This window comes from Bicyclus anynana, chromosome 8 (genome assembly GCF_947172395.1).
Source record: "Bicyclus anynana chromosome 8, ilBicAnyn1.1, whole genome shotgun sequence".
In the NCBI taxonomy this organism is placed as follows: Eukaryota; Metazoa; Arthropoda; class Insecta; order Lepidoptera; family Nymphalidae; genus Bicyclus; species Bicyclus anynana.
The window spans coordinates 10997053-11024265 of record NC_069090.1 but is presented as its reverse complement, the minus strand read 5'-3'; the positions used below and the strand labels follow the sequence as shown (position 1 = coordinate 11024265).

Genomic DNA, 27213 nt, shown 5'->3' with positions numbered 1-27213 from the left:
AAAGTAGCTTATATGTTAATCTAGAGTAAAATCTCTTTTCATTCCAAATTTCGGCCAAATCGCCGCAAAATTAACAAAGTTTCATACAAACTTTCATCCCCTATTTTATCCCCTTGGGGGTTGAATTGATTTCCCTTTGAATCCCTTTCTTAGCGGATGCCTACGTCATAACATCTACCTGCAAGCCAAATTTCAGCCTGATCCGTCCATACTTCCAACACAAAAAATAACCTAAACTAACAAGCAAAAAATAATATCGTACCTATGTGCTACCTTCTGATCAGTTTGAAGGCGGTGCCAATATCTAATGTAAAAAATGACGTGCTAAGTATCAATTATGGTGTACCTCAAGGTAGCATAATCGGACCGACGCTATTTATATTATACATTAACGATATACATAGTACACTACTCAAAAATGCTGATATCATCTGTTACGCCGATGATACTGCCTTACTATTCTATGGTAGCTATACCTTGGGAAGAAACTTATCGAAATGCATAGTCGGGAATATCTGCTTTATCGAATTGGTTTAGCAAAAAATTTGCTGACACTGAATATAGACAAAAAAAATACCTGTGCTTTCATAAAACTGCAGCTTCCGCTCCGAAAAAACGAAACAATGGCCACAATTGTGGAATAACAAATGCAAAACGCCACATAATGGTTCAGTATGCTTGTGTTGAAATTGGTCAGGTCGACGTCATTAAAAATCTTGGGATCCAGATCGATAATAAGCTCTCTTTCAGACCACACATTGCTTTCCTTTCTAAACGAGTCAGAAAAATCACTGGTATAATGAAAAAAATACGTGATATAGCAAACGCGTCAAACTCAACATTAGTATACACTTCATTATGCCAGTTGCTTCTTAACTATTGCATTATATCTTGGGGAAGTGCAGCAAAGACAATTTTAACACATTTAGAGAGAGCGCAACGATCAGTAAAATTTAAAAGTAATGCTTAAAACGGAAAACCCTACAAATATTCAACCTCACTACTACATAAAGATAGTGGAGTGCTTACAGTCCGTCAACTCTTTATATAGGGGAACCTGTTGTACCTTGACCCCCGTTGTACCTAGAGCCACTTAGATTTTTTTAATGTTCGCACTTTTTTTTCGTCTCTTTGTCTATAACATAGTGCACTTTGACAAGACTGATCAACATGAAGTTAGTTGCAGGCGGCCATTGCATCGAGTTTGCATGGGAGATCAGTTTAACGTTTTCGTCGCATAAAAGTAAGTTATTTAATATTTTTCATTTCTTTTATTACTTCTGTTATTTACTACATATTTTTTTAAAACTATTTGATTCAAACAAGTATTTTAGCCAAGTTTAGAATGTAGTAAGCTTAATTGAGTTAATCATAACCTCCATACTTACATGTGCGAATAAACATAAAAGGGTAGGGGTGTTGTACCTTGACCATACTAAAGCAGTTGTACCTTGGTCATATGGTCAAGGTACATACATTCGAATGTGATCTTGTTAATTCTGTTTATGAATGCTCATATTTATTATTTTGTTGTTTTTTATACAGGTAAAATGCCTCGTAGCAAAAACAACATAAAGGGAATCCTATTTCTAAAACGAATTATAGAAAAACAATTCTCATTAAGAGGGGCTGCCAAACAGTTTAACTTGTCAAGATCTACTTAAAAGACGCATTATGAAGACTGCTTCAAGACTGGTAAAGATGCGAGCGACCTTCATGATAATTTAGCCGTGAAAAAGGTTTTTACAAGTGACGAACAGTTGCTAATACCAATGGTTAGAAAAGGAAAAAATAAAAAGTTCAAAAAAAAACTAAGTCCAAGAGGGAATATTACTCAGTCCCTGAAATGAATAGATACTCGGAGTTTATTGATTAATTAAGATACGTTTAGTCCATATGATAGTCATTACAAAGAGAATAAAGACTTGTTGCTAACGTGATTAAAATGTTTAAGTTAGGTGTTAAGAAAAATACTGATTTTATTGATATATATTCTATTAATTGATATGTCATAGATATTAGAAAAGCTTATAAAGATATTAAGATACCTTTAAATAATAAAAATGTGCTAATCGTCGAGAAATATGGATTTTATTTGACGAGTTCTAACTATGACCAAGGTACAACATAGGCGGCCCAAGGTACATCACCACTGTTGTACCTTGGTCCACATTCCAAACTTTTTTTAGTTTATGTACAACCTGTGATAATGATGATCTATGCTTTTGTATAATTTATATTATGTATCACATTAGTTCGTCTAACAGTTGAAATTTGTTTCATCGCAATAGCTATAACCGATTTTTTTTTTTAAATCGTTAACTGAAAAAGTGACCAAGGTACAACAGTCTCCCTTATATTAAAAGCAGCTTTTTCAAAACATATAGTCCACAACTTTAGGCTTTTTACACAACAATATCACTTCTCAAAAAGGTTCTTTTAAGCGACACTTTTCGTTTCGATTCACATACATTTTATTTTTAATAATAAGCTTTACGGCTCTGGGTTCTAGCACTTTTGAGCCCGGATTCACATATAATTAATTAATTATCTCGGACTAATTATAGAAGAACCTGCCTCGCAAGACGTTACCTCTCTGTCAATCAATCAACGATCTAACGCGTGTATAAAAACTTATATCGTATCGATGTTTCATTGTTGTAATCGTTTTCGTCGACTGAAAAAACTCCCTAATCATTCCGGTTTGTGTAGTTACACAAACCGGAATGTTCAATGGCATGAAAAATGGTCAACAACTTCTAATTCACTAAAAGATGACATGACGTTCGATTTCAGTCTCACCTGATGGTAAGCGATGATGCAATCTAAGATAGTTTTTTTTTTTATTGTTTACAAGTTAGCCCTTGACTACAATCTCACCTGATGGTAAGTGATGATGTAGTCTTAGATGGAAGCGGGCTAACTTGTAAGGAGGAGGATGAAAATCCACACCCCTTTCGGTTTCTCCACGGCATCGTACCGGAACGCTAAATCGCTTGGCGGTACGTCTTTGCCGGTAGGGTGGTAACTAGCCACGGCCGAAGCCTTCCACCAGCCAGACCTGGTCCAATTAAGAAAACCTCAATCAGCCCAGTCAGGAATCCAACCCAGGACCTCCTTCTTGTAAATCCACCGCGCATACCACTGCGCCATGAAAAACATAATTATAATAAATAATAAATTTGTAATAAAAACAATATCAAAAAAGAAAAATAGATACTATTCTTCTAACGAACGAACGAACAGCAAAACATCGATCCATTAATTTAATATTCTGTGTACAGATTATGTTATTCTTGTTAAATATTTTATTATTTATTCTTGTTAAATATTATCGATGACTGAGTTTACCTCGTACCCTTCAAAAAACGACAGACAATTTATTTTGTTGCTGCATTTGGGTGCGATGCATTTCCATTTCTAATTCCTCTATGTTAATTATATAGAGTTTGCACAAAAACAATACAAACGACATAAAAAGAACCCAAGCAGACATGAGTCACAAACCATTATGAAAAATAAAGATATTGAGTTTTATGGGTATTAAATGTGAATTTATAAAATTAAATTATAACTTTAATTAATTTTATAAATGTCGTATTTTCATATCAAAAGAAGAAAGAAGTTGTAATTAAAACGATGATTTCTTTTATTTTAATGTGAATTTAACCTTTCATTTATTGCAGAATTACCATATACTATGTTAATTTTTTTGATTTTGTATTAATAAGTGAAAGAAGATTTGACATTTGACAGTTCACACTTCACAGCACAGAACACTACTTTATTTGCTGTCTATGACTAATACTCCTACTTATATATCGTTAATGATTCGTTAACTAAATCCAGTCTGTCGTGCGTATTTTCTTCCCTTGTAATTTTTGTTATTTCGTTTTGTTCTCGTTTCGTTGTTATTGTTAATTATAGTTTATTTGTAGTTTGTTTACTGTTTTTACCCGACTGCAAGAAGGGTTATGTTTTTCGCGCGTATCTTGTATGTATGTATGTAATATTCTTTATTACCTCATATCTTCCAAACCGTTGAACGGATTTACGTAATTCAGATAACGTTAGATTTGTTTTGATAACCCAAGTGTTCTTAGATAGGTGTAATTAGAAAAAAAAAACCAACAAGACGACTGTGAGACGCTATAGAATCGGGGTGAAGTTTTTTTTTTGTGAATATTGCAACATGCGAATCAAATTCAAGGGATTTTTGTGAGAATTTCAAAATAGTATATCATGGCCATGTTAAAAAAACTACAATAAGGAAAACGTTATTTATTAATTCTAATATTAATTGAGTCTATACATAATACGCGAGGCGGACGACTATAAGGTGCGAGGTTTATGAAGTGTAGTTATAAAACACCTAAAATAGACTAAAAGAAATATATTGATTATAAAAATCGGACAAGTGCGAGTCGGATTCGGTCACCGAGGGTTGCGTAGATTTTTTGAATATTTACTTAATTTCGGTTGGACTCAGGTATACATTATCGTACTTTGTAACAAACGTAACAAATAAATCCGAAATTCACCATCTATCGTAAGTAAAAAGTGTGAAATAAATAAATTAATTAAACAAATAAAAAAACCCGTCATAAATGATATAAAAACTGATTAAACTAAACTCGGGACCTAATAAAAAATATAGACGAAAATCATTCTATTCAATATAATAGGTCCCGACTGTTTTCTAATTGTTTTCTACTCTTCTGGACTGAGCTTGTTTTTTTTCTTTTCAGTTTATGCAGTCGGGTTTTTTATCTGTTTAATTAATTAATTAATTAATTTTATTTAGTTTAGTACTAAAATGAGTGAACCGGAGCCTGGTACTAGCCGGAGCAGTTATTCCGCGTTGCTATCGTTTCCGTCACCAAAAAAGAAACGTACGAATCAATCACCCTTATCGTCCTCCGAGAAAACCGTTTTGATTAATGTGTTTAAATATGTCGAGGAAACCTTATGCTTGCTTCTACATAATAAAGAAACAAAACTATAAGAGTTCTTTATTGCCTACGGAACCCTTAATATAAGTGAAGCATTATCTGTTTGATAAATAACAGGATATATTATATAGGAATATAGAATTAAAAAAATATTTGTTTATCAAAGGAAGTTTTATTTCATGACAATATTCGTAAATAATGATTAAATGTTGAGCACCCCTGAGTCAGCTGTTTTTGTTTGTTGACATTGTTTAAAATACCTACTCAATTTGACTATAGACAGTCGCTACAATCCCCAAATGTGAAAAAGGTATTTGAAAAAATAATAGTCAAGGCCAATCTCCCAATTGCAAAAACTGTGTTCACTCGACGATTCACACCATATGTCGATTCAAAAGTCTACAACTTTGTTGCAAGGTCCTGTATTCTTTGCAACCTCTCAGTAAATCAGGCAAATATAACAATAACAAATTGGCTAAACAGTTTAACAGACACCGAAGAATTACTCAATGCAAATATGAAATAAACTAAAATATGTACACCTATCTAAAGTTTCTGCTTACTGTTTTACTTTACTTTTCTTTTTTAACCGACTTCCAAAAAGGAGGAGGTTCTACGTTCGGCTGTATGTATGTTTTTTTTTATTTATTTTTTTTTTTTTTTTTATGTATGTCCAGCGATAATTTCGTCAATTATGGACCGATTTTAAAAATTCTTTTTTTGTTTTGAAGGGTTTACTTCCAGGGTGGTCCCATTTTTTTCATGTCAGGATCTGATGATGGCATCCTGGAGAAATTGAGGGGAACTTTCGAAAGTTGTAGGGACGGCTAGTGCGTTTGTTAGTGTTTCCATAAGATATTTTAAACCACTACAATTTTATGAAGGTTTGGAGTTGGTCTGATGATGGAGCCGAAACACAGACGATGGAACTCGTCAATGATTTACAGCAGTCACCTTTTGTTTGGGCTTGATTAATTGGTATTGATGAGTACTTTCCACCTATATGGGTTGTGACTGTATTAAGGGTGTGGTGATGAAGACGAGGGACAGTGAAGAGAACTCCTCGACGGTTCACAGTAGCTACCTCGTGTTTGGACTTGATAAATTTGTATTGATGAGAACTTTCCACCTAGATGGATTGTGACTGTATTAAGGGTCTGGTGATGAAGACGAGGGACAGTGAAGAGAACTCCTCGACGGTTCACAGTAGCTACCTTGTGTTTGGACTTGATAAATTTGTATTGATAAGAACTTTCCACCTAGATGGATTGTGACTGTATTAAGGGTCTGGTGATGAAGACGAAGCACAGTGAAGAGAACTCCTCGACGGCTCACAGTAGCTACCTTGTGTTTGGACTTGATAATTTTGTATTGATAAGAACTTTCCGCTTAGATAGGTTGTGACTGTACACACGCAGTAGGTGTGCTAACACTAAAAATAAAAAAATAAAAATTTTAATAAAAAAAATTCAACCGACTTCCAAGTCAAAAAATAACTTTAACTCAAAAGCAAAAAATAACATCCTACCTATGTGCTACCTTCTGATCAGTTTGAAGGCGTTGCCAAGCCAGTGTCGTGTTTTAATTAAAGCGGTTTCTGAAAGAACCACATAAATTTTGTAGTTTAAACGTGTTTAATTAAAACATCACTGGCTTGGCACCGCCTTCAAACTGATCAGAAGGTAGCACATAGGTAGGATGTTATTTTTTGCTTTTTAGTTAAAGTTATTTTTTGACTTGGAAGTCGGTTGAATTTTTTTTATTAAAATTTTTATCGTAATGTATTTTTAAGTCCTAGTTCAACGGAAAACATAAGAAAATCCTACTTGGTCTCCACGATACAGATCAATCTAGTGTGGATACCACAAGCGATCAAATTTTCAAAACTTGGTTTTTGTATCTATTTTTGGTTAATAAAGATTTATTTATTTATTATACAAATTTGTCAAGTCCAAACACAAGATAATTACTGTGAACCGTCGAGGAGTTCCTTTAATTGACCTTCGTCTCATCACCAGACCCCTAATACAGGCACAACCCACCTAGGTGGAAAGTTCTCATAAATACAAATTTATCAAGTCAAAACCCCCAAACATAACCGCTGTAAATCGTAAACGAGTTCCATCGTCTGTGATTTGGCTCTATCATCAGACCAAATCCAGGTCTTCATAAAATTATAGTGGATTATAACACTTCATGAAAAAACTAACAAATGCACTAGCCGTCTATACGATTTTCGAAAGTTCCCCTCGATTTCTCCAAAATGCCATCATTAAATCCTGACATGGAAAAAATGGGACCACCCTGGAAGTAAAACCTTCCAAACGAAAAAAGAATTTTCAAAATCGGTCCACAAATGACAGAAACATCGCTGGACATACATAAAAAAAAAACATACATACAGCCGAACGTAGAACCTAATCCTTTTTGGAAGTCGGTTAAAATACCGATAACGATACCCCACACCATGGGACAGACGATAAAAATTCATCCTCACTTTGCATGTAGGGAAGGAACCCATAACCCAAAAATTACAAAAATGTAAAAAACTTTACCTGCTAAGTAACTGTTCGTATTGCTTAACTAACTTCCTTTAAAAATTGGTTGTAACTAAAATCCTACAGTCTGACATTGCTATTTATAAGCTCATAATAGATTCGATTTTTTTAAAAACCAGTAGATACTTATTAGATATTTAAATTTTGGTTGGATTATTAATCTATACTAATATTATAAAGAGGAAAACTTTGTTTGTATGTTTGTTTGTTTGTTTGTTTGATTGATTGTAATGAATAGGCTCAAAAACTACTGGACCGATTTTAAAAATTCTTTCACCATTCGAAAGCTACATTATCCACAAGTAACATAGGCTAAATTTTGTTTTGGAAAAAAATAGGGTTCCGTAAGATATTTGGGGTTTTCGGACACAAGGTGTAAAAAATCAACCAGAAAAGTTACTTATTTTGCTTACGCTGGCTAAACTATAAAAGATAGAGCCATAAAATGTTCTAATGAATTGTAGATCTTATAAATATCTACAAAAAATCCGTGATACACTATACCAATAGTTGTCGAGTGAGGCACAACAACCATTTTCTTATTTAAACATCTTGAATTTTTTGTACTACATTTAAACGCATTTATTTTACTCATGCTATTAATCCTTATCAAAGGGCAGGGGTAGGATAGGGGTAGTTGAAAGTTTACATCGAGTTAAATGCGGACGAAGTCGCTGGGGTTGGCTAGTTATGTAAATATAGGTAACGTTTATTATTGAACTGAACAACAATAGTAGGTATATTAATAAGTGTGCACTAGCTAGTCTAGTTACCGTCATTAATTAAAAAATTTAGATTTAGAGATATAGTCACAAAAAATATAAACATTTTCCAAAAACGGCCTCCGTCTTTGACGGTCCGTTTTTGACGGCCTCCGTGGCGCAGTGGTATGCGCGGTGAATTTACAAGACGGAGGTCCTGGGTTCGATCCCCGGCTGGGCAGACTGAGATTTTCTTAATTTGTCCAGGTCTGGCTGGTGGGAGGCTTCGGAAGTGGCTAGTTACCACCCTACCGGCAAAGACGTACCGCCAAGCGATTTAGCGTTCCGGTACAAGGCCGTGTAGAAACCGAAAGGGGTGTGGATTTCATCCTCCTCCTAACAAGTTAGCCCGCTTCCATCTTAGACTGCATCGTCACTTACCATCAGGTGAGATTGTAGTCAAGGGCTAACTTGTAAAGAATAAAAAAAAAAAAACCGGGACAAGTGCGAGTAGAACTCGCGTCACGAGGGTACCGAACGATGTTAATCTTTGATTTGAAAACTGACCTGAAATGGTACCTTCAGCTTCGCAACTCGTTGAGCTATGTCTGTCATGTGACTTTGGTTCTTCTGCGGATCTCATTTCTGATTCGATCACGTAGAGATACTCCTAACATAGCTCGTTCCATCGCCCGCTGTGTGACTCTGAGCCTTCTTATGAGGGCCCATAGTTAGCGACCAAGTCTCGGAACCATAAATCATCACTGGCAACACGCACTGTTCAAAGACTTTTGTCTTCAGGCACTGAGGAATTTGGGACGAAAGATAGTAGTGAGTATGGATTTAACAAAACTTAACATAAGTTTTGATTAATAAGTTTTATAATAATATGCACAAGTTTTCCTGTAATCTACCTTTATGTATATATTTAATTAATATATTTGAGATCATCTAGCTATTTCAATTAATGATGATTAAAAAATTTCAAAGTTTCCGGAAATCTTGTAGTAGTAAGCTAACTTCTGTATTTTTTTTCAAAATTTTAGGTTTAGTGGTTTTGGAGATAAGTGGTAAATTTTCGTCGTTTTTTCAAATAACTTAGAAATTATATATTTTAAAATTTTAAAAAGAATATTTTTGAGATTCTATTAACAAGCTCTTTTATTTGATGTGTCACATGATGCAGTTGGAAAAAAAATTTTTGTGTTTTCCATTTTGCCACCCAAAAGTGACCTTCGTATCCTAAAATTTCAGAGTTCTGAAGTTTTTCCACAATCTTCAAATAGAAAGCTAGGTAACTACTGTATTTTTTTAAAATTGTAGGTTTAGTAGTTTTGGAGAAAAAGCTAGTTAGACTAGTCTCGTATAGGCTGACGTCCGGGATATCTTTGGTATAGTGTCGGGTCAAATTGTCAACAGGCTGTTGAATAGTCGAGTAGGTACCTATAACTGTCCTTAGAAGTTCTCGACCTCAATTAATACCCGATATATAATGTGAGGTCAAGAACTTCTTTCGAGAAATGAGTTTACCCTCGAGGCTCGAAAGATCTCTTGCGAAAACTTTCGAGCCTCGATTGTTTTCAATCGCATTTTTAATACGCTCTTTATTGAAGTTTCGCAAGTCGCTGGTTTGCGACTTAGGATTTCTGTCTATTATTAATTCGTCGGTATTTTGACGCATCTGCTGAAGCCTGTAATCTAATTTCTCGTCTCTCTTCCATGAGCTTTAGTGTTTGGTCTGAGAATCTTTTCATACGGTTGGTCTTAAAGAACTTAGATCCAACCGCATGGACTGTTTCTACCAGCCTGTTGTTCAGATCGTCCACAGTATCGCAATTTGTTAGGCAATCAAAGTAATTTTGCAATTTTAGTTGAAAGGACTCGGGGTCTTGAATATGGGCGCGAGTAGGTCGGAGCGTGGACTTCACTAGTCCGTTCCAGCTGAATGTTTATATTCAACGTGCCTCTTACCATTCGGTGATCGCTGCCGGTTTTCACCCTGTTGATCACTGAAACATCGTTGAATATACGCCGTGAGGTAGATGAAATAATCTCGTTTTTCGTGGAACCATCGGGACTCATCCAAGTTCATTTCCGTTGTTGTGGCTGTTCTTGAAGAAGGGATTCATCATAAAAAGGGCCTTCTCCATGAAGTCAGCCAGCATTTAGCCCCTGACTTTTCGTTGCCCATGGCCAAATTGGCCCACTCTCAACTCTGAATCGCTTCGTTCACCCAGCTACGCGTTAAAATCCCCCATCACAACATTGTAATAAGAGTTAAAGACATGTATGGGCTTAGAAATATCCTTAAACAATACCTCCTCGTCAGGATGTGTCGAGGTCGGTGCGTAAACCTGTATAACCTTCAAACGAGTTTAGTAGTTCGGAGTACAGACAAGGAATGCTACCCGACACGCTCTCGACTTTTACTCGTACAACATTGTCCAATCCATAGTCCAATAAATGTTTTTATTGCTCGAATGCATCTTTTCTGGGATCTGAAAACTCTCTCTGTCTACGGAGTTTCCCCAGAATATTATGCCATATCTTAGTCCTGATTACAGTGTTACCATACTAGCTGGTATGGTATTTGGTTTTTAATAAGCAGTACCTACTTACAATTTATATTTCATCCTTGAAAAATCAATAAAATGTTGTTTACTACACAATTTAGATTATAAAAATAGACCAAAAGTTTACAAAAGGTTAGGATCTTTGCATAACAATTGTTTATTCATTTCCGTTCTCGCCAAAATGTACGTCTACGTAAGCAAGGGAAGCACGGGCAATAAGCAACATGGGTAAGACAAATAATAATTATTCGTTTTATTAACGTCAATATGTTTCGTTAGTTATTAATAACGTACGTATAAATACGTAATAAATAGAAATAGAATATATGGGCTTTTCACGGGTAAACTGTAAAACCGATTTTTATGATTTTTGGAATAGGTATACCGTGGAGCTACTGTTTATCCCGGAAAAATCCTTGGTACCTTAATAATCTTCTACCTAGAACTTTGCACCACAAAAAATGTTGAAAATTAGCTTTCGTTAATTTATTTACTAAAGTTTTTAAAGTCCAAGAACTAAATAATAAGTTGAATCTAATAGTTACTAAGAACTGTGATGATTGAAAAATATTTGTGTATACGTTCCCTTAACATACCCGCTTTGCCCCGACTTCCTCAACTGTGAACTAGACAATAAAACCCTGAACAAGAAGGTTTGGTGAAGCTTTAGTAGGTGTAAGGGGTAAGTTACACCAAGGACAGTTATCACTAATAATAATTTTATACTAAACATCATTGGTTGTCACTTATGTGATAATCGTAAAATAAAATAGCACATGAACAATTTTAAAACATTTATTTCGTGAAATCTATCGACAAAGACGACCAACTAGATACCTAAATTAGCTAATCATTAATGTTTGCGTAAAAATACAAAAATTTTAAATAAATGCAATAAATATTTTCACAATAAATTTTGGGATAAACCGATAAAGCCAATGGACGTTGGGTTCCCTAGGTGTCTCGGTGGTAGTCTCTTTCTATGATCGCTTCGAAAACTAGAAAAATGTATAGGAATGACAGATCTTGATCACGTGACTTGAACAAGTGTTAGCGATCGTAGAAAGAGAATCGACGTGCCACTTGGCTGGAGGGGGAGGGGAGGGGGGAGGGGGGGGCAGAAAGCGCAGTATTGGTAGATCCCCACCAGATGGACTGACGACATCAAGCGAGTCGCAGGGATTCGCTGCATGCAGGCGGCTCAGTATCGTGATGTTTAAAAGTCCCTACAAAAGGCATATGTCCTGCAGTGGACGTCCATCGGCTGATGTGATGATCATGACGTAGTATGATAAAAAATTCAAAGTACAACAAACAACGCTACTGAAATTGTAGCCTGACAAGAAAAATAACAAAACCTCGCCATGTTGCGGAGAAAAAAGGAACTAATTTCTTCCATTAGAATACTATACTCGGTCTGCTAAAATACTTGTGACGCTATACCATTCTAGGTTTTTTTTTATATTTCTGGCCAGACTGTACAATACTGAAGTCTAAGGTTATCCGTTATGTTAAAACTCAATAATACCTATCTATTGTCAATGTGCATGGTAAGGTTGCCTAAAATTGTACCACAGCGTTGGACCTAGGGTTGCCAATCGTTCTATATTATATAGTATTGTACTAAATTTCGGGTCTGCGTACTATATACTTACTCTTGAAAAAATATATAGTACGCAAAAATACTAAATCCTCAACATTCATTTTAAATCTCTATGAACGAAAATAACATTCATTTTAAATCTCTATGTTTTCGAAAGATGCAATTTTGTTTTCAAAAATTTTAAAAACAGATGATGATGATGAAAAACAATACGACTCTTATTTCTGACAAATAAATTTTGAAATATACAACAAGAGTAAATAAATATTGTTTTTTTTTTTAATAAACTTTGATATTTTGCCATACACTATATTTTATTTGAGCGTACTATATTTTTATAGCTAAATCTGAAAACTACTATATCTTTGTGAAAAAATGTTGGCAACCCTAGTTGGACCTAATCCAATCTCGATGATTCAAAACCTAAGCCACTAGGTACATCAATTCTCTTAATTGGCATCATTTTTACAACGAAATGACATAATTATCGTCTTTTTAGTTAAACTGATAGTAATATAACAGTAATGTTGTTTTAACAAAAACCCGTTAACCTGTTGAAATAATCATACAAGATGATTGTAAAAAATCACTACCACTTGAAATAACCATGTCAGTAGATCGGGACGAAAATACGATAAAAATCTATGTAGTGGCTCATGTTTCGAATCGTTTATGATCAAAGATTTTCTACTATAGATATGTTACGTGCCTACAAAATCACCGCAAAGCGATTAGAATTTAGCTACTCCACTGAATGCACACATGCACAATTTCGTGTTTACGTACATTATACATACGTATATACACAAGTTGCTCGGGAGTATTTCTCATAACTCTGGGGTTATATTATTTACCGAAAATTAATTAAAAATGTTCAAGGAACATGTGTCCCTTATACGCATCCTTATAATTATCATGTAGCCAAGTTTTACGTATTTTAAAATGCAAGGATAGATAAAGGCGTGTGTTACATGGTCAGTCGAAATTATTTGTCAATACATAAAAAAAATATATTTTTTAATTAAAAAAATATTAGTTATGCAGTTCGGCTCCTATAAGTGGACTTGTCAACACCTTGAAGTTATGATAAATACTCCACAACACCCTGTATAAGTTTTCCACTTCCTATACAGGGTGATTCGGTCTTTAGTGCGGATATTTTTTTTCGTGGTTCTGTATCATTAATAGAATATAAATCTACAAACAGTTCGATACATTTTATGTAATTTTTTTTTTTAATTTATGTCTCTAAAATAACAAAATAATGTACATATTATTACTAAACAAGATATATTCAGCTTAAAAGTGATCTGGTGACGTCCTTTAGGTATCAAACGAAAATAAAATAAACGCACAATAGGGTGACCCTAAAATTCTGTTCAAAAGTAAATAACTTTAGCTAACGATAATTTTGTTATTTTTGAGTTAAAAAAAAAAAAGAAAAAATACGTGATCATTAAATTTTGTTTATGTACAAAATATAAAAATATCCGCACTAAAAAAAATTTCTTCCTGTATACAAAGTGGTGAAACGATTACGACCTTAATTTCAACCACATATGGGGTATCGTGTAAGTAGTCTGCACGCCAATTTTTATTAATTTCTATGCAGTGGTTTAGCCACAGGATAATTTTTTCACTTAAACAATTTTTGAACACGCTGTAAATGTATTACAAATACCTCACGAAAATTCACTAGGTCATTCACCTTGATAAACCAAAATAACAATTTAAAATGTGCGTTTTAAAAAATATTGGTAACTTACAAAAAACAAAAATCCTATTGAAATTTAGACCTAATACAAATAAGAATAAAAATTCTTATTATCTTTACCATACTTACCTACAATAATTATTCGGCACCACAAATTTTGTACCTATTTTTAATGTAAACAAACGAAAATTGCGACGTTGTCAATTGGGCACTAATAGTCCAGGATCCGGGGATCATTTTTACAGTTGATCACTACCAAGTTAATTTTATGTGAGTAGCTTGATGAGGCATAAATAACATTGAATTTGAAGGACAATATGGCTGAAAAGTTGTATAAATTAATAGTTATACAACTTATCAGCCATATTGTCTTACAAATAGCGTGGTCAGTTATTTCGTTCCTATGCTCAGACATTTTTGTTATCTAGTAACTCTGTTAGCTACCAAAATAAATAATTTTCGAAAATTTACAAGTTGGGCGCCTCATCAAGACGAAGCTACTCACGGAAAATTAACTTGACAGTCATCAACTGTTAAAATATTCACCGGATCCTGGCCTATAAGGGCTTTCATACAATATCATTTGTTTTTAGCTAACTGTAGGTGTTTGGAAGATTTACTAAGTGGGAATAGGATAGAAATACATTTAGTGTTTTTGCTAGATTTGGTTCCCGGCGCGGGCGGCGTCTTTTGAATAGTGACTCAGTGTATGATAGCCAGTTGCTACCCTTGCGCATTGTTTTATACAAATCAAACATTTCTTGTGATTTGTGTAGTTTTTTTTATTGTGAAGTGTGTTTTGGTATTGAAACATAATGCCACATTTCGGTGATACTGCTACTGAGTATTATACCGATATCTCGCGACGTTGTAACATGTGTATTTTAATCAATGGTGGACATTTCCAGCATTTAAAAAATTAAGCTAAGTACTGTAAATACGTACGAGTACCTACCTATACCTATCATGTTTAAAATGTGTGAGTTTTGATTAGTAACATTTAACAACAATATCTACTCGTCTCGTGCGGCGTACAAAATACAAATTAATTAAATTTTGGCGCTCCCGCCCGCCGGCGCGGCGTGATTATTCTTATGTAGATAAGTACCTACGAGTGCATGAAAGAACTTTACGCACTACAAACGGACCGCCAAATAACCAAAAACTAGGAGACGCGATGTTGCCGCTTTTACCTATAGGTCACTTGAGGTTAGTTTTATATTATTATAAAGGATGTTGTGAATTTTTTAGATTATTTCCGAATTTATTTTGTTTGAAAATTTAGTTTTTTTATTTATTATACAATAATTAATTTAATCACCTAATCGTATTTTGATTGACTGTTAGCGATTGTGTATTAATTTAAGGTCGTATTCCTGGCACCACTTTGTATACAACTCGACATTGTAGACAATATTTAGGTATTATTTGTTTAAACAACTTTCGTTGTGACTAAATGAAATTAAGACAATTAGCCACTTTTGTCCGCCTGTTTTAACGCGCTAGTGACATATCTATTAGTATAAAATCTTTGTATAAGATACATAAATGAATCAGGCTACTCGTTTTGTGATCACTTATACCTACTAGCAAAGGAAACTAAAGGTCAGTTTACTATCAATTGTTACAATTATATTCATTACACCATTGCTGAACTATCAAGTAATCTTATTTATTTAATATATAGTATCTATTTTTGTTCAATTATAATTAATTTCAGAGACAGCATTGTCTAATCCATTCTTAAAGTAATCAAGTTCTTAATGATTAAATAGTGAATATTTCTAATACTTATCTTAAGTAATACTATATTAATAATGAAATAAATACATATCAAAATGTTTAATACAATAAATTTACTTTTCTAAAAGGCACTTACAAGCAATACTAATCTCGAATTTAAGTAAGTGTGAATTAAAATTCATAAAATTAATTTTATTATTTAAATATTTGTAGGCTTAGGTACTTTAATTTTATTTTAATGTCTGTATCAATTTAAATTTTTGTTAACAATGTAATATTTTTTATATTAATAAATATCTTGGATACAAATAATTACCATGCCATATAATTTGTTTAAAAACGCAAGAAATTGAAACTAAGGTAACAAAAAATACATTTATTATTATTTATACATAATATTCTACTATAAAATTAATTAACATTAACATATAAATCGTCAAACAAACATATCACAATACTTATTAAAAATAATATTAAAGAAGACTTTTAGCCTTCTCAGTATAGGCACTCACCTAGCGATACTCAGCGACGCAGCGAGTTACTTTCAAATGATTATAAACATTGATGGTGTTGAAATAAAGTCGAAAATTAAACAACACGCTAAGTACTAGGGACTAAAGCAGGATAATTTTAAGCCTTTTTAATGTATGTAGGGACTAAAACAGAGTCATTTTAAGCTTTTATATGTATGTAGGGACAAAAACAGAGTCATTTTAAGCCTTTAAATGTATGTAGGGACTAAAACAGGATCATTTTAAGCTTTTATATGTATATAGGGACAAAGCAGACTCATTTTAAAACTTTATTTACTATGTATGTAGGGACTAAAGCAGACTAATTTTAAGCCTTCATATGTATGAAGGGACTAAAACACTCATTTTAAGCCTTTATATGTATGTAGGGACTAAAACATACTAATTTTAAGCCTTTATATGTATGTAATGACTAAAGCAGACTCATTTTAAGCTTTTACATGTATGTAGGGACTAAAACATACTCATTTTAAGCTTTTATGTGTATGTAGGGACTAAAACATACTCATTTTAAGCCCTACTGGTTTGATGTTATGGACTAACACAGTATCTCCCGGACGTCTACTGGCATCATGTTTTATAGAAAACTCGGCGCGCTCAGTTTAATTTACACCTTTCGAAAATTTATATTTATAAATTTGTAAAATTTATATTTATAAATTTGTAAAATTTATATTTATAAATTTGTAAAATTTATATTTATAAATTTGTAAAATTTATATTTATAAATTTGTAAATTTTACATTTATAAATTTGTAAATTTTATATTTATAAATTTGTAAAATTTATATTTATAAATTTGTAAATTTTATATTTATAAATTTGTAAATTTTATATTTATAAATTTGTAAAATTTATATTTATAAATTTTGATTCAAAACTAATTTCAGTATTGCGGTAAGCTCCTGCCTTTTGCCTGCTGAGTGAGCGCGATAACAGTGCAATGACCTTATATTCTTATTATATCTTATAGTGTGAGTTGGATGAAGTTGAGGCTTAGTATTATTGATTTATTGTGAAATAAAGTTCAACATGTCTAGAAAACCAAGAAACGTCTTGATTAAGTATATATACATTATATATTTCACAGATATGTTAAGATAACATACAAAGGGGAAGTCATTGGAAACAACTTCTAGTAATTAGGATTTACTCGTACATATACATTCCTTATGATATTTGAAAAGAAAATATTTACGAATCGAAAAAGAGTGCATTATCAATACTTATGAATTACAAATATCTAAAGTGTAATAATAGGTCGTCTAAAAATAAAAACACTACATTTTTTTTTCTACAGACAGAATTAAAGTTAAGGCCAGTGTTGTGCTAGTTTAATTCCCGATATCGTAAAACTAAAATTAAACTTGTATGGAATTGAAAATAGCCATCTATAGCAAGGCAAGTTCGTTGATGACACTCCCATGATATGCGGGCGATGGGGAGGGAAGGACTGCGCGGGTGTGAAATCGTGCGCTCGGGGCAGAGGCTAGAAGTATTGAGCATCAGTTGTGGTATTATCTGTCATCACTACCCCCCGCGGACCATCGGGAGTGTTACGAACGCCAATGTATTTGCCAAGCTATACCCATAATATGTATAGCAGTCTACGTATGCTGTTTATTTTAATGACCACCGGGGCTTTCCCCATTGTTATAGTTTTAACTAAGCTTTAGTTAGCTAAGCTATAAAAATAGGGAGGAAATTAACAAAATTGTTGTACAATCAATTACATACATCATGTTATGTTAATTATATAAAAAATACTACTTTATCAGTAACATTTTATGTGTTTAAGTGGTAAGGTCCAGCGAAAGTTTGTACTGAATAGCCAAAAAAATTAGCGAAAAAAATATAAGGACTGGTTCCACGGCCTTTTGTTAAGTGTCAGATAGCTTAACCATAGGACTAACCGTCACTTATCAGTATGTTAAACCGATCCAAGACTTATAAAATGAAACATTTTGTAGCTTGGTTAGTTACCTTTCCACTCTAGATTTATATTTCACTATTAGCCAAGGACTCAAGTTTTGTTACTGTAACAGGTTTCCTTTATACATATAAGCGGCTAGAAACTCTGTCGCCGATAGCTTTCTTGTGATTGGTTGCTTGCGTGACTGTAAAGCTTGATGCATAACTGGATCCGCTAGTTTCCATATAAAATGTTTACCTCTACATTGGCCTTTTTGAATAAGACACACTTGGTCATTGACCCATTCTATAAATCATCCAAAAAAATGTGATGTGATTTAAACAACATGACGTAATTATTTTAACATAATTAACAATATTGATGCCACCAACTTTAAATTATTTTAATAAACATAAAAATTGCAAAATTTCTAAGCTAAAAAATCTGTCATGACTATAAAGGCATTATAAAGATAGTTTTTAAAGAATGTTTATATTACATATTTTGCAATTCTTGCTCGTAAGAGAAAAGGCGTTCCACCACCAGTTTCACTACCTTCTGATAAGTGTCAGATAACTTATTCACAAATTATATCTGTCATTTGACATAAAGTATGAAAGTGACCAAACTTACGTTTAGACTATCTGTCATTTAACAGAAAGTGGTGGAACCGGCCCAATTGCTCACTTTTCCTTCAAACCTTAACCAGCTCACTTTTCCTTCAAACTGACATACTTCTCTTCATCTTGGGACCTGCTTAAGAATATGGCGTGCGAGGGTTAACGTTGATCATCTCTGTGGTGCTGTAAAATTAAGGATTATTAATTTATTATCATATTTACATTTTAAAGAAAAATGTTATAAAAATACAATTAAATATTATTAAAAATTACAAAACATCAAATTATTTTTTGTTACTACTAAATTCCATATTGCTAAAATGTATAGGTAATAATAATAATTAAAGGTAGTAAAATATTACTTTGCCAACCAATCACAGCACACTTCCTGTCGTAATTTTTTTCAAATTTATTTTCATAGAATAAAGCCCAAATGCTATATCGGTAATTTCCACAGTCTCATGGGTTACTAATAAAACTATTTTTCTTTTAATTGTTATTAGTAGACCCAGTCAAGCTTCGCTTTGACATATGTGCACATCATCCCTATCCTTACCCTATTCTACTTTTACCCTAACTCTACCCTACTCTAAAAAAACTCTCCATACGAACCATCCTCGTACTTCAAGGAGTATTCTATAAAAAGAATTAGCAAAATCGGTTAGGCCGTTCTCGGGATTTGCGCTTAGCAACACATTTACCGATTCATATAAATATATTAAGAAATCGTAATTAGCATTATTTACTGCTGAGCTCGAGTCTTCTCTCAAAATGAGAGGGGTTAGGCAAAATAGTCCACCACGCTGGCCCAATGCGAATTGGAAAACTTCACACAAGCAGAGAATTAAGAAAATTCTTTGGTATGCAAGTTTCCTCACGATGTTTTTCCTTCAGCGTTTAAGACACGTGATATTTAATTTCTTAAAATGCACACAACTGAAAAGTTGGAGGTGCATGCCCCGGACCAGATTCGAACCTACACCCTCGGATTTTTCGGATTTAACGGATTCGGAGACAGAGGTCATATCCACTATGCTATCACGACTCTCGAACGTACGAAGTATTAATGAAACATTCCAAGATTCTAGTTTCCCTTCACCATACAAACTTCATACAACACAATACAAAATTTCATTCGTTCACGCAATTTTCGTTAAAAAAGGGTGCTAAGTTTTCTCTTCACATACTAGTATATATAGTTTAGATTAATAGTGAAGCGTTCTCATCTAATAAATAGGTTGTATACATCGATCTTCTATTAAAAAATGGATGCATAATCAGCGACCAAAAAACGTCTCCACTCAATGAGTGCCAAACACAACTTCTTGGCACTCAACTCAAGTAATCGCAATTGCAAATTCAACTTTAAACTCAATCCTATATTGGCCTTTAGGTAGAATTTTCTTTACCAATAAATCTAAAAATGTCAAAGCCAAATTGTCCTGTTTTTAAGTGAAATTTTCAACACGATTGTGCGTCCTTTTATTATAAGAGGTCAATGGTTGTATAACGATACTTACGAAGCGCTGGGGATATTTACGGTGTTGGGATGTGCAGGAATGGGAACAGGTTCCACCAAGCCGGAGTTCGGATTAGGAGAAGGATATCTAAAATTACCGATTTATGTTATTTATTTTACATACCATACCATACATAACTACTACATACTAACTATGGGCCTCATAAGAAGGCTCAGAGTAACACAGCGGGCGATGGAACGAGCTATGTTCGGAGTATCTCTGCGTGATCGAATCAGAAATGAGATCCGCAGAAGAACCAAAGTCACCGACATAGCTCAACGAGTTGCGAAGCTGAAGTGGCAATGGGCTGGAATGGCGACCCATCCATACCAACTTTCGCGTTTATGATATTAGTATCATACTCAGACCAATTATAGAAGGACCTGTATCGCACTCATAGTCACAAACAAAACTGTCTGTCATTTTCTGAAGAAAATGAGCTTAGATTTGGTATAAATCATAAACTAAACTAGAAGTTTTTGCTCGTTTTTTACACAATTCAATTACACAATCGATATATACATAATCGATACTATAGATACAGTTTTTATAATCGCATTATATCGTTGATCATATACTTTGACAGAAAATAACGTCTAGCGAGGCAGGACCTATACAATAATTGGTCTGAGGTAGCATATGACCGACTTACATCATAAATAGCTCATTATTACCTTTTAGAGCAGCGCACGTGTATGACGAGCAGCACGATGCCCAGCAGCAGGCAGAGCGTGCCCACCACGACATAGGCAACGCCCAGGAACGGGTTCTTGCCGCCCAGCAGCGACGTAGTCGATATGACGAACGACTTCTTACCGTCGAAATCAATCACCGGGTAATCTATGGGCACATTTAAGACACCTTTGATAGCTACGCCAATATAAAACAATACATTTATTAATCAATCTTATTAGAAGTCACATAGGCTAAAAACTATACTATAGCTATGCTTGAGGTGTTATATGATGTGTTTGTTGTAATGTTTACTAATAAATAAATTAAAAATGAGGGTATTAAATATTAATCTTTAGGTCATTTCACACCTAATAATAATTATAATTAACTTGTGCTTATATTGATGAAAATAAATTTGTTTAATAAGCTTGGAACAATTAGATAGTTAATATATTTTTGAATAACATTTTATGACAAAACAATACATAAATAAGTTAAGAAATGACATGCGTTTTCTATCTTCATTTCTAATTTGTTTAAAATCTTGGTAAGTTCGAATGCACATCGAGTATAGCTTTATTATAGACCAGAGTTTCTCGAACTTTCGGCTCTACGAACACCTGTTAAAATTTCCAAGTGACAGCGAACCCCTTACTACCTAATGACCCCCCCTCCCCCTCCAAAGAAAAAAATAAATTTGACTGTTGAAGAAAATGAGGTTTTTATTTGAATAAAAGGTAACACATATAGTACTTACTAAAAGAAATGTCTTTGTAATATTAATGTGATGGGTGTGCTTGTTCCTTGTCGCAAATGGATTAGAAGTGAATTTTGGACAATTTTAACCTTAATTCTGACTCGGTATCAGTTATCCACCATTACGTAAATCTTGTCGCGAACCACCTGCCGTCAAATGGCGAACCCCACTTTGAGAAACCCTGGTATAGACCACCAAAGCAGTTATTGTACCTAGAATTATAAGATTAGCTTGTACATACTATAATCGATCCGAAGCACGTACGGTCCTTTGACGAGTCCAGAGATGAACCCACGCTGTTTGTGGTCCACCCTTCGGTACAACTTGCGGAATGTCGGTAGAGCCGCTGTTCGCATCCAAACTATTAAGTCTTCGTTCTGTACATAGACAAAAAACATATATTCATCGTCAGTATTTTATATTTAATATTTAATAATTAAAGTATCCCTTATATATCAAGTCGCTGCCGCCCGATCGCTCCCCCTCTCTTACTCCCACTATTCACGGAAACAAGTCACGCCACTTAGCGTAGGCACGAGCCAAGACGAGATCGAGCGACGTCACTGACTACTATTTCCTACAATACATTAATTAAACTTACCATAAAACCATTGTTTTCCGTGTCATTCAGATCCAATTCCCAAACATGACGACGCCAATTTATAGGTTTGGTGAAGTTTGCAAACTCTGAAATTGACCATAACATAACCTGGTTTGTTTTAAAGTAAATAACTTGAAAATTTTGTACATAAATTCATATTTTTTTATACAAGACTAGCTGACGCCGCGCGGTTTCACCCGCGTGGTTCCCGTTCCCGTAGGAATACGAGATAATATATAGCCTATAGCCTTCCTCGATAAATGGGCTATCTAACACTGAAAGAATTTTTCAAATCGGACCAGTAGTTCCTGAGATTAGCGTGTTCAATCAAACAAACAAACTCTTCGGCTTTATAATATTAGTATAGATAATATACACACCAGTCTTCAGATCTCCACTGGGATTTCCAAACTTGATTTTTTTATCAGAAGTCCAGGCAATACCTGTCTTTAGCACTGGCACGTCCATATTCATTTCCCTCGACATCACAGATAATGTATCTGAAACAATTACAACAAAATTACCCAAAAGGCTAGTTGACACTTGTTTTAAATGGTCGCACTACAAAATTAAAAAAAAAATATCATATTTTTCGAGACATGAAAATTTTAATTTTTTAATATTTATTTCACAATACGAGGCCAATACGGCCATGATGGTGTATATTTCAAATGTTTCATGACGTCACGTTAACTTATCTTTTATCAAAAAAATATTAGTTATTAATTAGTTTGACATTTAGTACATCATGTAACATTGTGACGTCACTAAACAGACGACAGCGTTTTTTGACGTTGGAAAGACTGATTGACATGATTTATAAATTAAGATTTATAAGAAATCCTTAACTTTTATTATTTGATATCAATATGTTTCGGCCCCATAATCCATATCCATATTATATACGAATTTAATATTGTTTATATTAAATGAGTCAACAACCCTCTTTATTTTACACATTTATTAGCGGACGCCCGCTACATCGTCCGCGTGGAATTAAGTTTTTCACAAATCCCGTGGGAACCATGAATTTTTCCAGGATGAGAAATGTGTTAATTCAGAGTAAAATATTTTCATTACAAATATCAGCCAAATCGCCGCAAAATTGACAAACTTTCATCCCATCCTTAGCGGATGCCTACGTCATAAAATCTACCTGCATGCCAAATTTCAGCCTGATCCGTCCAGTGGTTTGGGCTGTGCGTTGATAGATCACTATGTCAATCAGTCACCTTTCAGTTATATATATTTAGATTTTTTCCTGTTATGTGCTGGGCCCAAAATAGTTGATTTTTTAACAAGAAATAAAATTAAAATAGTTACATAGATAAAAATACATATTCTATATAACTGTGTGCAGAGAATTATTAATGTCAAAATCATAATTCCAAATTCAAATTAAAATCAATATACAAAATGAATTCATTGAAATATGAAATGAATTCATTTCACCGTGATAAAGTTTTCAAGGCACAAAAGAAGTGTATTAGATCCATTTGTCATTTAAGTCCTACAGTTTCATGTAAACCATATTTTGAAAAATTTAAAATTATGACTTGTCCATGCCTATATGTTTATGAGGTACTAGTTTTTATGAAAACGAATAGTCAATTGTTTCAATATTCAGATAGTGAACTTAGGAAAAATAAAATCTGTTATACATGGCATAAAACATCATTATATAATAATAACATATTTCACATGGTACCTAAATTGTACAATAAACTGCCTCCAGCGTTAGCTGACAGAAACTTGAGTGCTGACGTATTAAGGAATAAAATCAAAGAATTATTGCTCAAGAAATGTTACTATTCTATAAAAGATTATTTAATTGACATTTTTTAATAACTTTGACATAATTCATTGACACTTTAGAGAATAGGACATTTGGAATTATATAAATACTGCGCATAAGATATTGTTAAAAACTAATTTAAATTTTATTATACTTATTTTGTCTGTAGTGTTTTTATTTTGTGTGTAGTGTTTTAAGAAATTTGCATGCCAGTATATGGCGAATTGTATTCTTCAACATTTATTGTATACCAGCTAATGTACCTAACTATACAATTGCAAATAAATAAATTGAATTGAATTGAAAAAAAAAAATAGTAATAAAGGTTTTACCATTGAACAAGGAGTTGGCTATAGCTCCACAAGGCGCTATGGGAACACCATTATCATATGCAAATGGTTCACAATCCCCTGAAGGATTCGGGTGGAGACGTCCAAGAAGCTGATTGTCATCCCTGTATAACATATAGAGAGGTATATTTAGGCTTCTTTACCAGATGATTAACTTAATAATGATGAACTAGGGATAGCCCAGTGGATATGACCTCTGCCTCAGATTGCGGAGGCAGTGGGTTCAAATCCGGTTTGAGGCATGTACCCCCAACTTTTCAGTTGTGTGCATTTTTAGAAATTAAATAACATGTGTCTCATACAGTGAAGGAAAAACATCGTGAATAAATCTTTACGAAGAGAATTTTTCTCTAATTCTCTTTGTGTGTGAATTCTGCCATTCCACATTGGGCCAGTGTGGTGGACGATTGGCATAACCCCTCTCATTCTGAGAGCAGACTCAAGCTCAGCAGTGAGTAAAATATGGGTTGATAGTGATGAATGAATAGTAGTTGTGTATAGCTATAATATCAACTACAAGCATGTAGTTAACATATAAAATAACAACAATAGAAAGGTTCACCTAGATTTGACATATCTACGATGATTCTGGTAGTAGTTGGCAAGTCCGTAATAAAAGTAGACATCGCCTTTAAAGTCCTCTGTCAAGTTGAATTCAATTTGACATTTGCAAGGGTTCATATCATTTTTTCTGATGTATTCAGCACAAGTGATGTTCTCATCTTCCTTCATACAGTATGTATAATCTATTACGTGTTCCTTTACCTAGAATAACAAGCATGGAATGTTAATGGTTATTGATAGTGGTAAGATCACTGGTAAACTGCCTACAAGCAAAGATCTACTATAGCTTAGTTATGTGCCTACAAAATCACTGAAATAAGTGACTGAATTTAGCTACTCCACTGAGTACATACACACATGCACATTTTTTCATCTAATAACATTATATATTTATGTATTTATAGATTTTACACTTCTTATTTCGGTATTATTTGTTTAAATAACTTTTATTATTTTACAATGCGACTAAATGAAATTAAAACTTTTGTCTGCCTCAGTTTTGATTGACATATCTCTAGTGTAAAATATTCTTGCCTACAGGGGCGTCACCATAAGCTATTAAATCAATTGTTTTTTATTTTTTACAAGTTAGCCCTTGACTACAATCTCACCTGATGGTAAGTGATGATGCAGTCTAAGATGGAAGCAGGCTAACTTGTTCGGAGGAGGATGAAAATCCACACCCCTTTTCGGTTTCTACACATCATACGGGAACGCTAAATCGCTTAGCGGTATGTCTTTGTTGGTAGGATGGTAACTAGCCACGGCCAATGCCTCCCACCAACCAAAATAAAAAATAAATAAAATGTATGACGTTATATTTACTTTTAATTTATACATCACAATGATGGAAATACAAGTAGAATATAAAAGGCAGATCTATTGCATAATAGCAATGCTCTGCTCTACCAGGCTAACTAGTAGTAAAGTACGTAGTAAACTAGTAGTAAGTAGTAGTAATAGTAGTAAATATTGTGATGGTCAACCGAAAGTGGTGTATTCCTAATAATAATATACACTATGTAAATACTGTATAATGTATATACATTAAATATGTATTGACATTGATACTGGAAATATTCCAGTAGGGCTTGCAGCACAAGATATGTTATAATAAAAAAATACGTATTGCAGAGCAATAACAGCTCTATGATTCATCATTAACTACAACTACTACAAGGAAAACTTAAATCAATATTACATATAAATACATTAAGATTTATCTTAACAAGCATTATAAAAAAAATAGAAAATAGATAATTTTACTGAACTAATCAACAGTGAATTACAGCAAAATGTGCTTGTAATACCTACCTCATCAGAGAAGTAAAGTAGACCGATGCCCACAGGTATAAATGCAATACCAATCACAAAAAACGTCGGCAAGACTGTGCCAGCAGTCAGGATAGGCTGCCATGCAGGCAATCGTTGCTGTTTGAAAGCAGACTCTAGAAAAATAACATAATCAATAACGCGAGGCCACCAGAGGTGTGTCTTTTTAATTAAGTAATTAAAAATTAGCTCACCTGCAGGACGTCGGGACTTTACGTTCTGATCCGAAGTATCGCTTGAAGTCGCCATTATTGTGTCCCGTATACCAAGTAGATCGAGTTTAGTTATCTCTTGGGTATCACTTTTTCAAATAAAAATTAGCAAAACACAAAACTATCGAATTATCGATGACCAAAAACTGAAACTCCACACCAAACTTTTTTAATTCCTACTTTTGTCAATGTCAAATTGTCAATGTCATCACTCATCCTAATCATAGACAACTAGTCTTCGTAGAGTAATTTTCATGAAAGAAGTCTCGCGGCTAAAACCTGAACAAAGAATAGAGTACTGAACTTTGAACTTAAATTAAGACAACACCGGCTAAACACCGTCTTCATACTGATCAGCAGGTAGAACATATTATGATGTTATTTTTCACTTTTTAGTTTAGTGAGTACGTTTTTAGGTTTTGAAGTCAGTTGTATTTTTTTTATTAAAATTTTTATTATTTTTTCATTTTTAGTGTAAAATTTTATCTCAAACGAATA

The 27213-nt window shown here is 33.7% G+C and overlaps 1 protein-coding gene across 1 annotated transcript; it reads right to left on the bottom strand.

Annotated features, from left to right (window-relative positions):
- Positions 1-11563: 11563 nt before the first annotated feature.
- Positions 11564-26879, bottom strand: LOC112056334 (cell cycle control protein 50A). Its single transcript, XM_052882925.1, has 9 exons — positions 26698-26879; positions 26486-26619; positions 25170-25372; positions 24590-24711; positions 22843-22962; positions 22463-22548; positions 22103-22238; positions 21104-21269; positions 11564-19092 (listed from the first exon to the last, which is right to left on the bottom strand). The coding sequence occupies exons 1-9, from the start codon at positions 26750-26752 to the stop codon at positions 19047-19049; spliced, it is 1068 nt and encodes a 355-aa protein (XP_052738885.1). The 5' UTR covers positions 26753-26879; the 3' UTR covers positions 11564-19046.
- Between the last annotated feature and the right edge of the window lie 334 nt (positions 26880-27213).

Excerpts from the sequence above, each read along its gene's own strand:
- LOC112056334 (XM_052882925.1), bottom strand. The coding sequence starts at position 26,752 with ATGGCGACTTCAAGCGATACTTCGGATCAGAACGTAAAGTCCCGACGT. Across the intron at positions 22,963-24,589 it reads AGCCAACTCCTTGTTCAATG|ATACATTATCTGTGATGTCG; the intron begins GTAAAACCTTTA and ends TAATTGTTTCAG. Across the intron at positions 22,549-22,842 it reads CAGTGGAGATCTGAAGACTG|AGTTTGCAAACTTCACCAAA; the intron begins GTGTGTATATTA and ends GGTCAATTTCAG.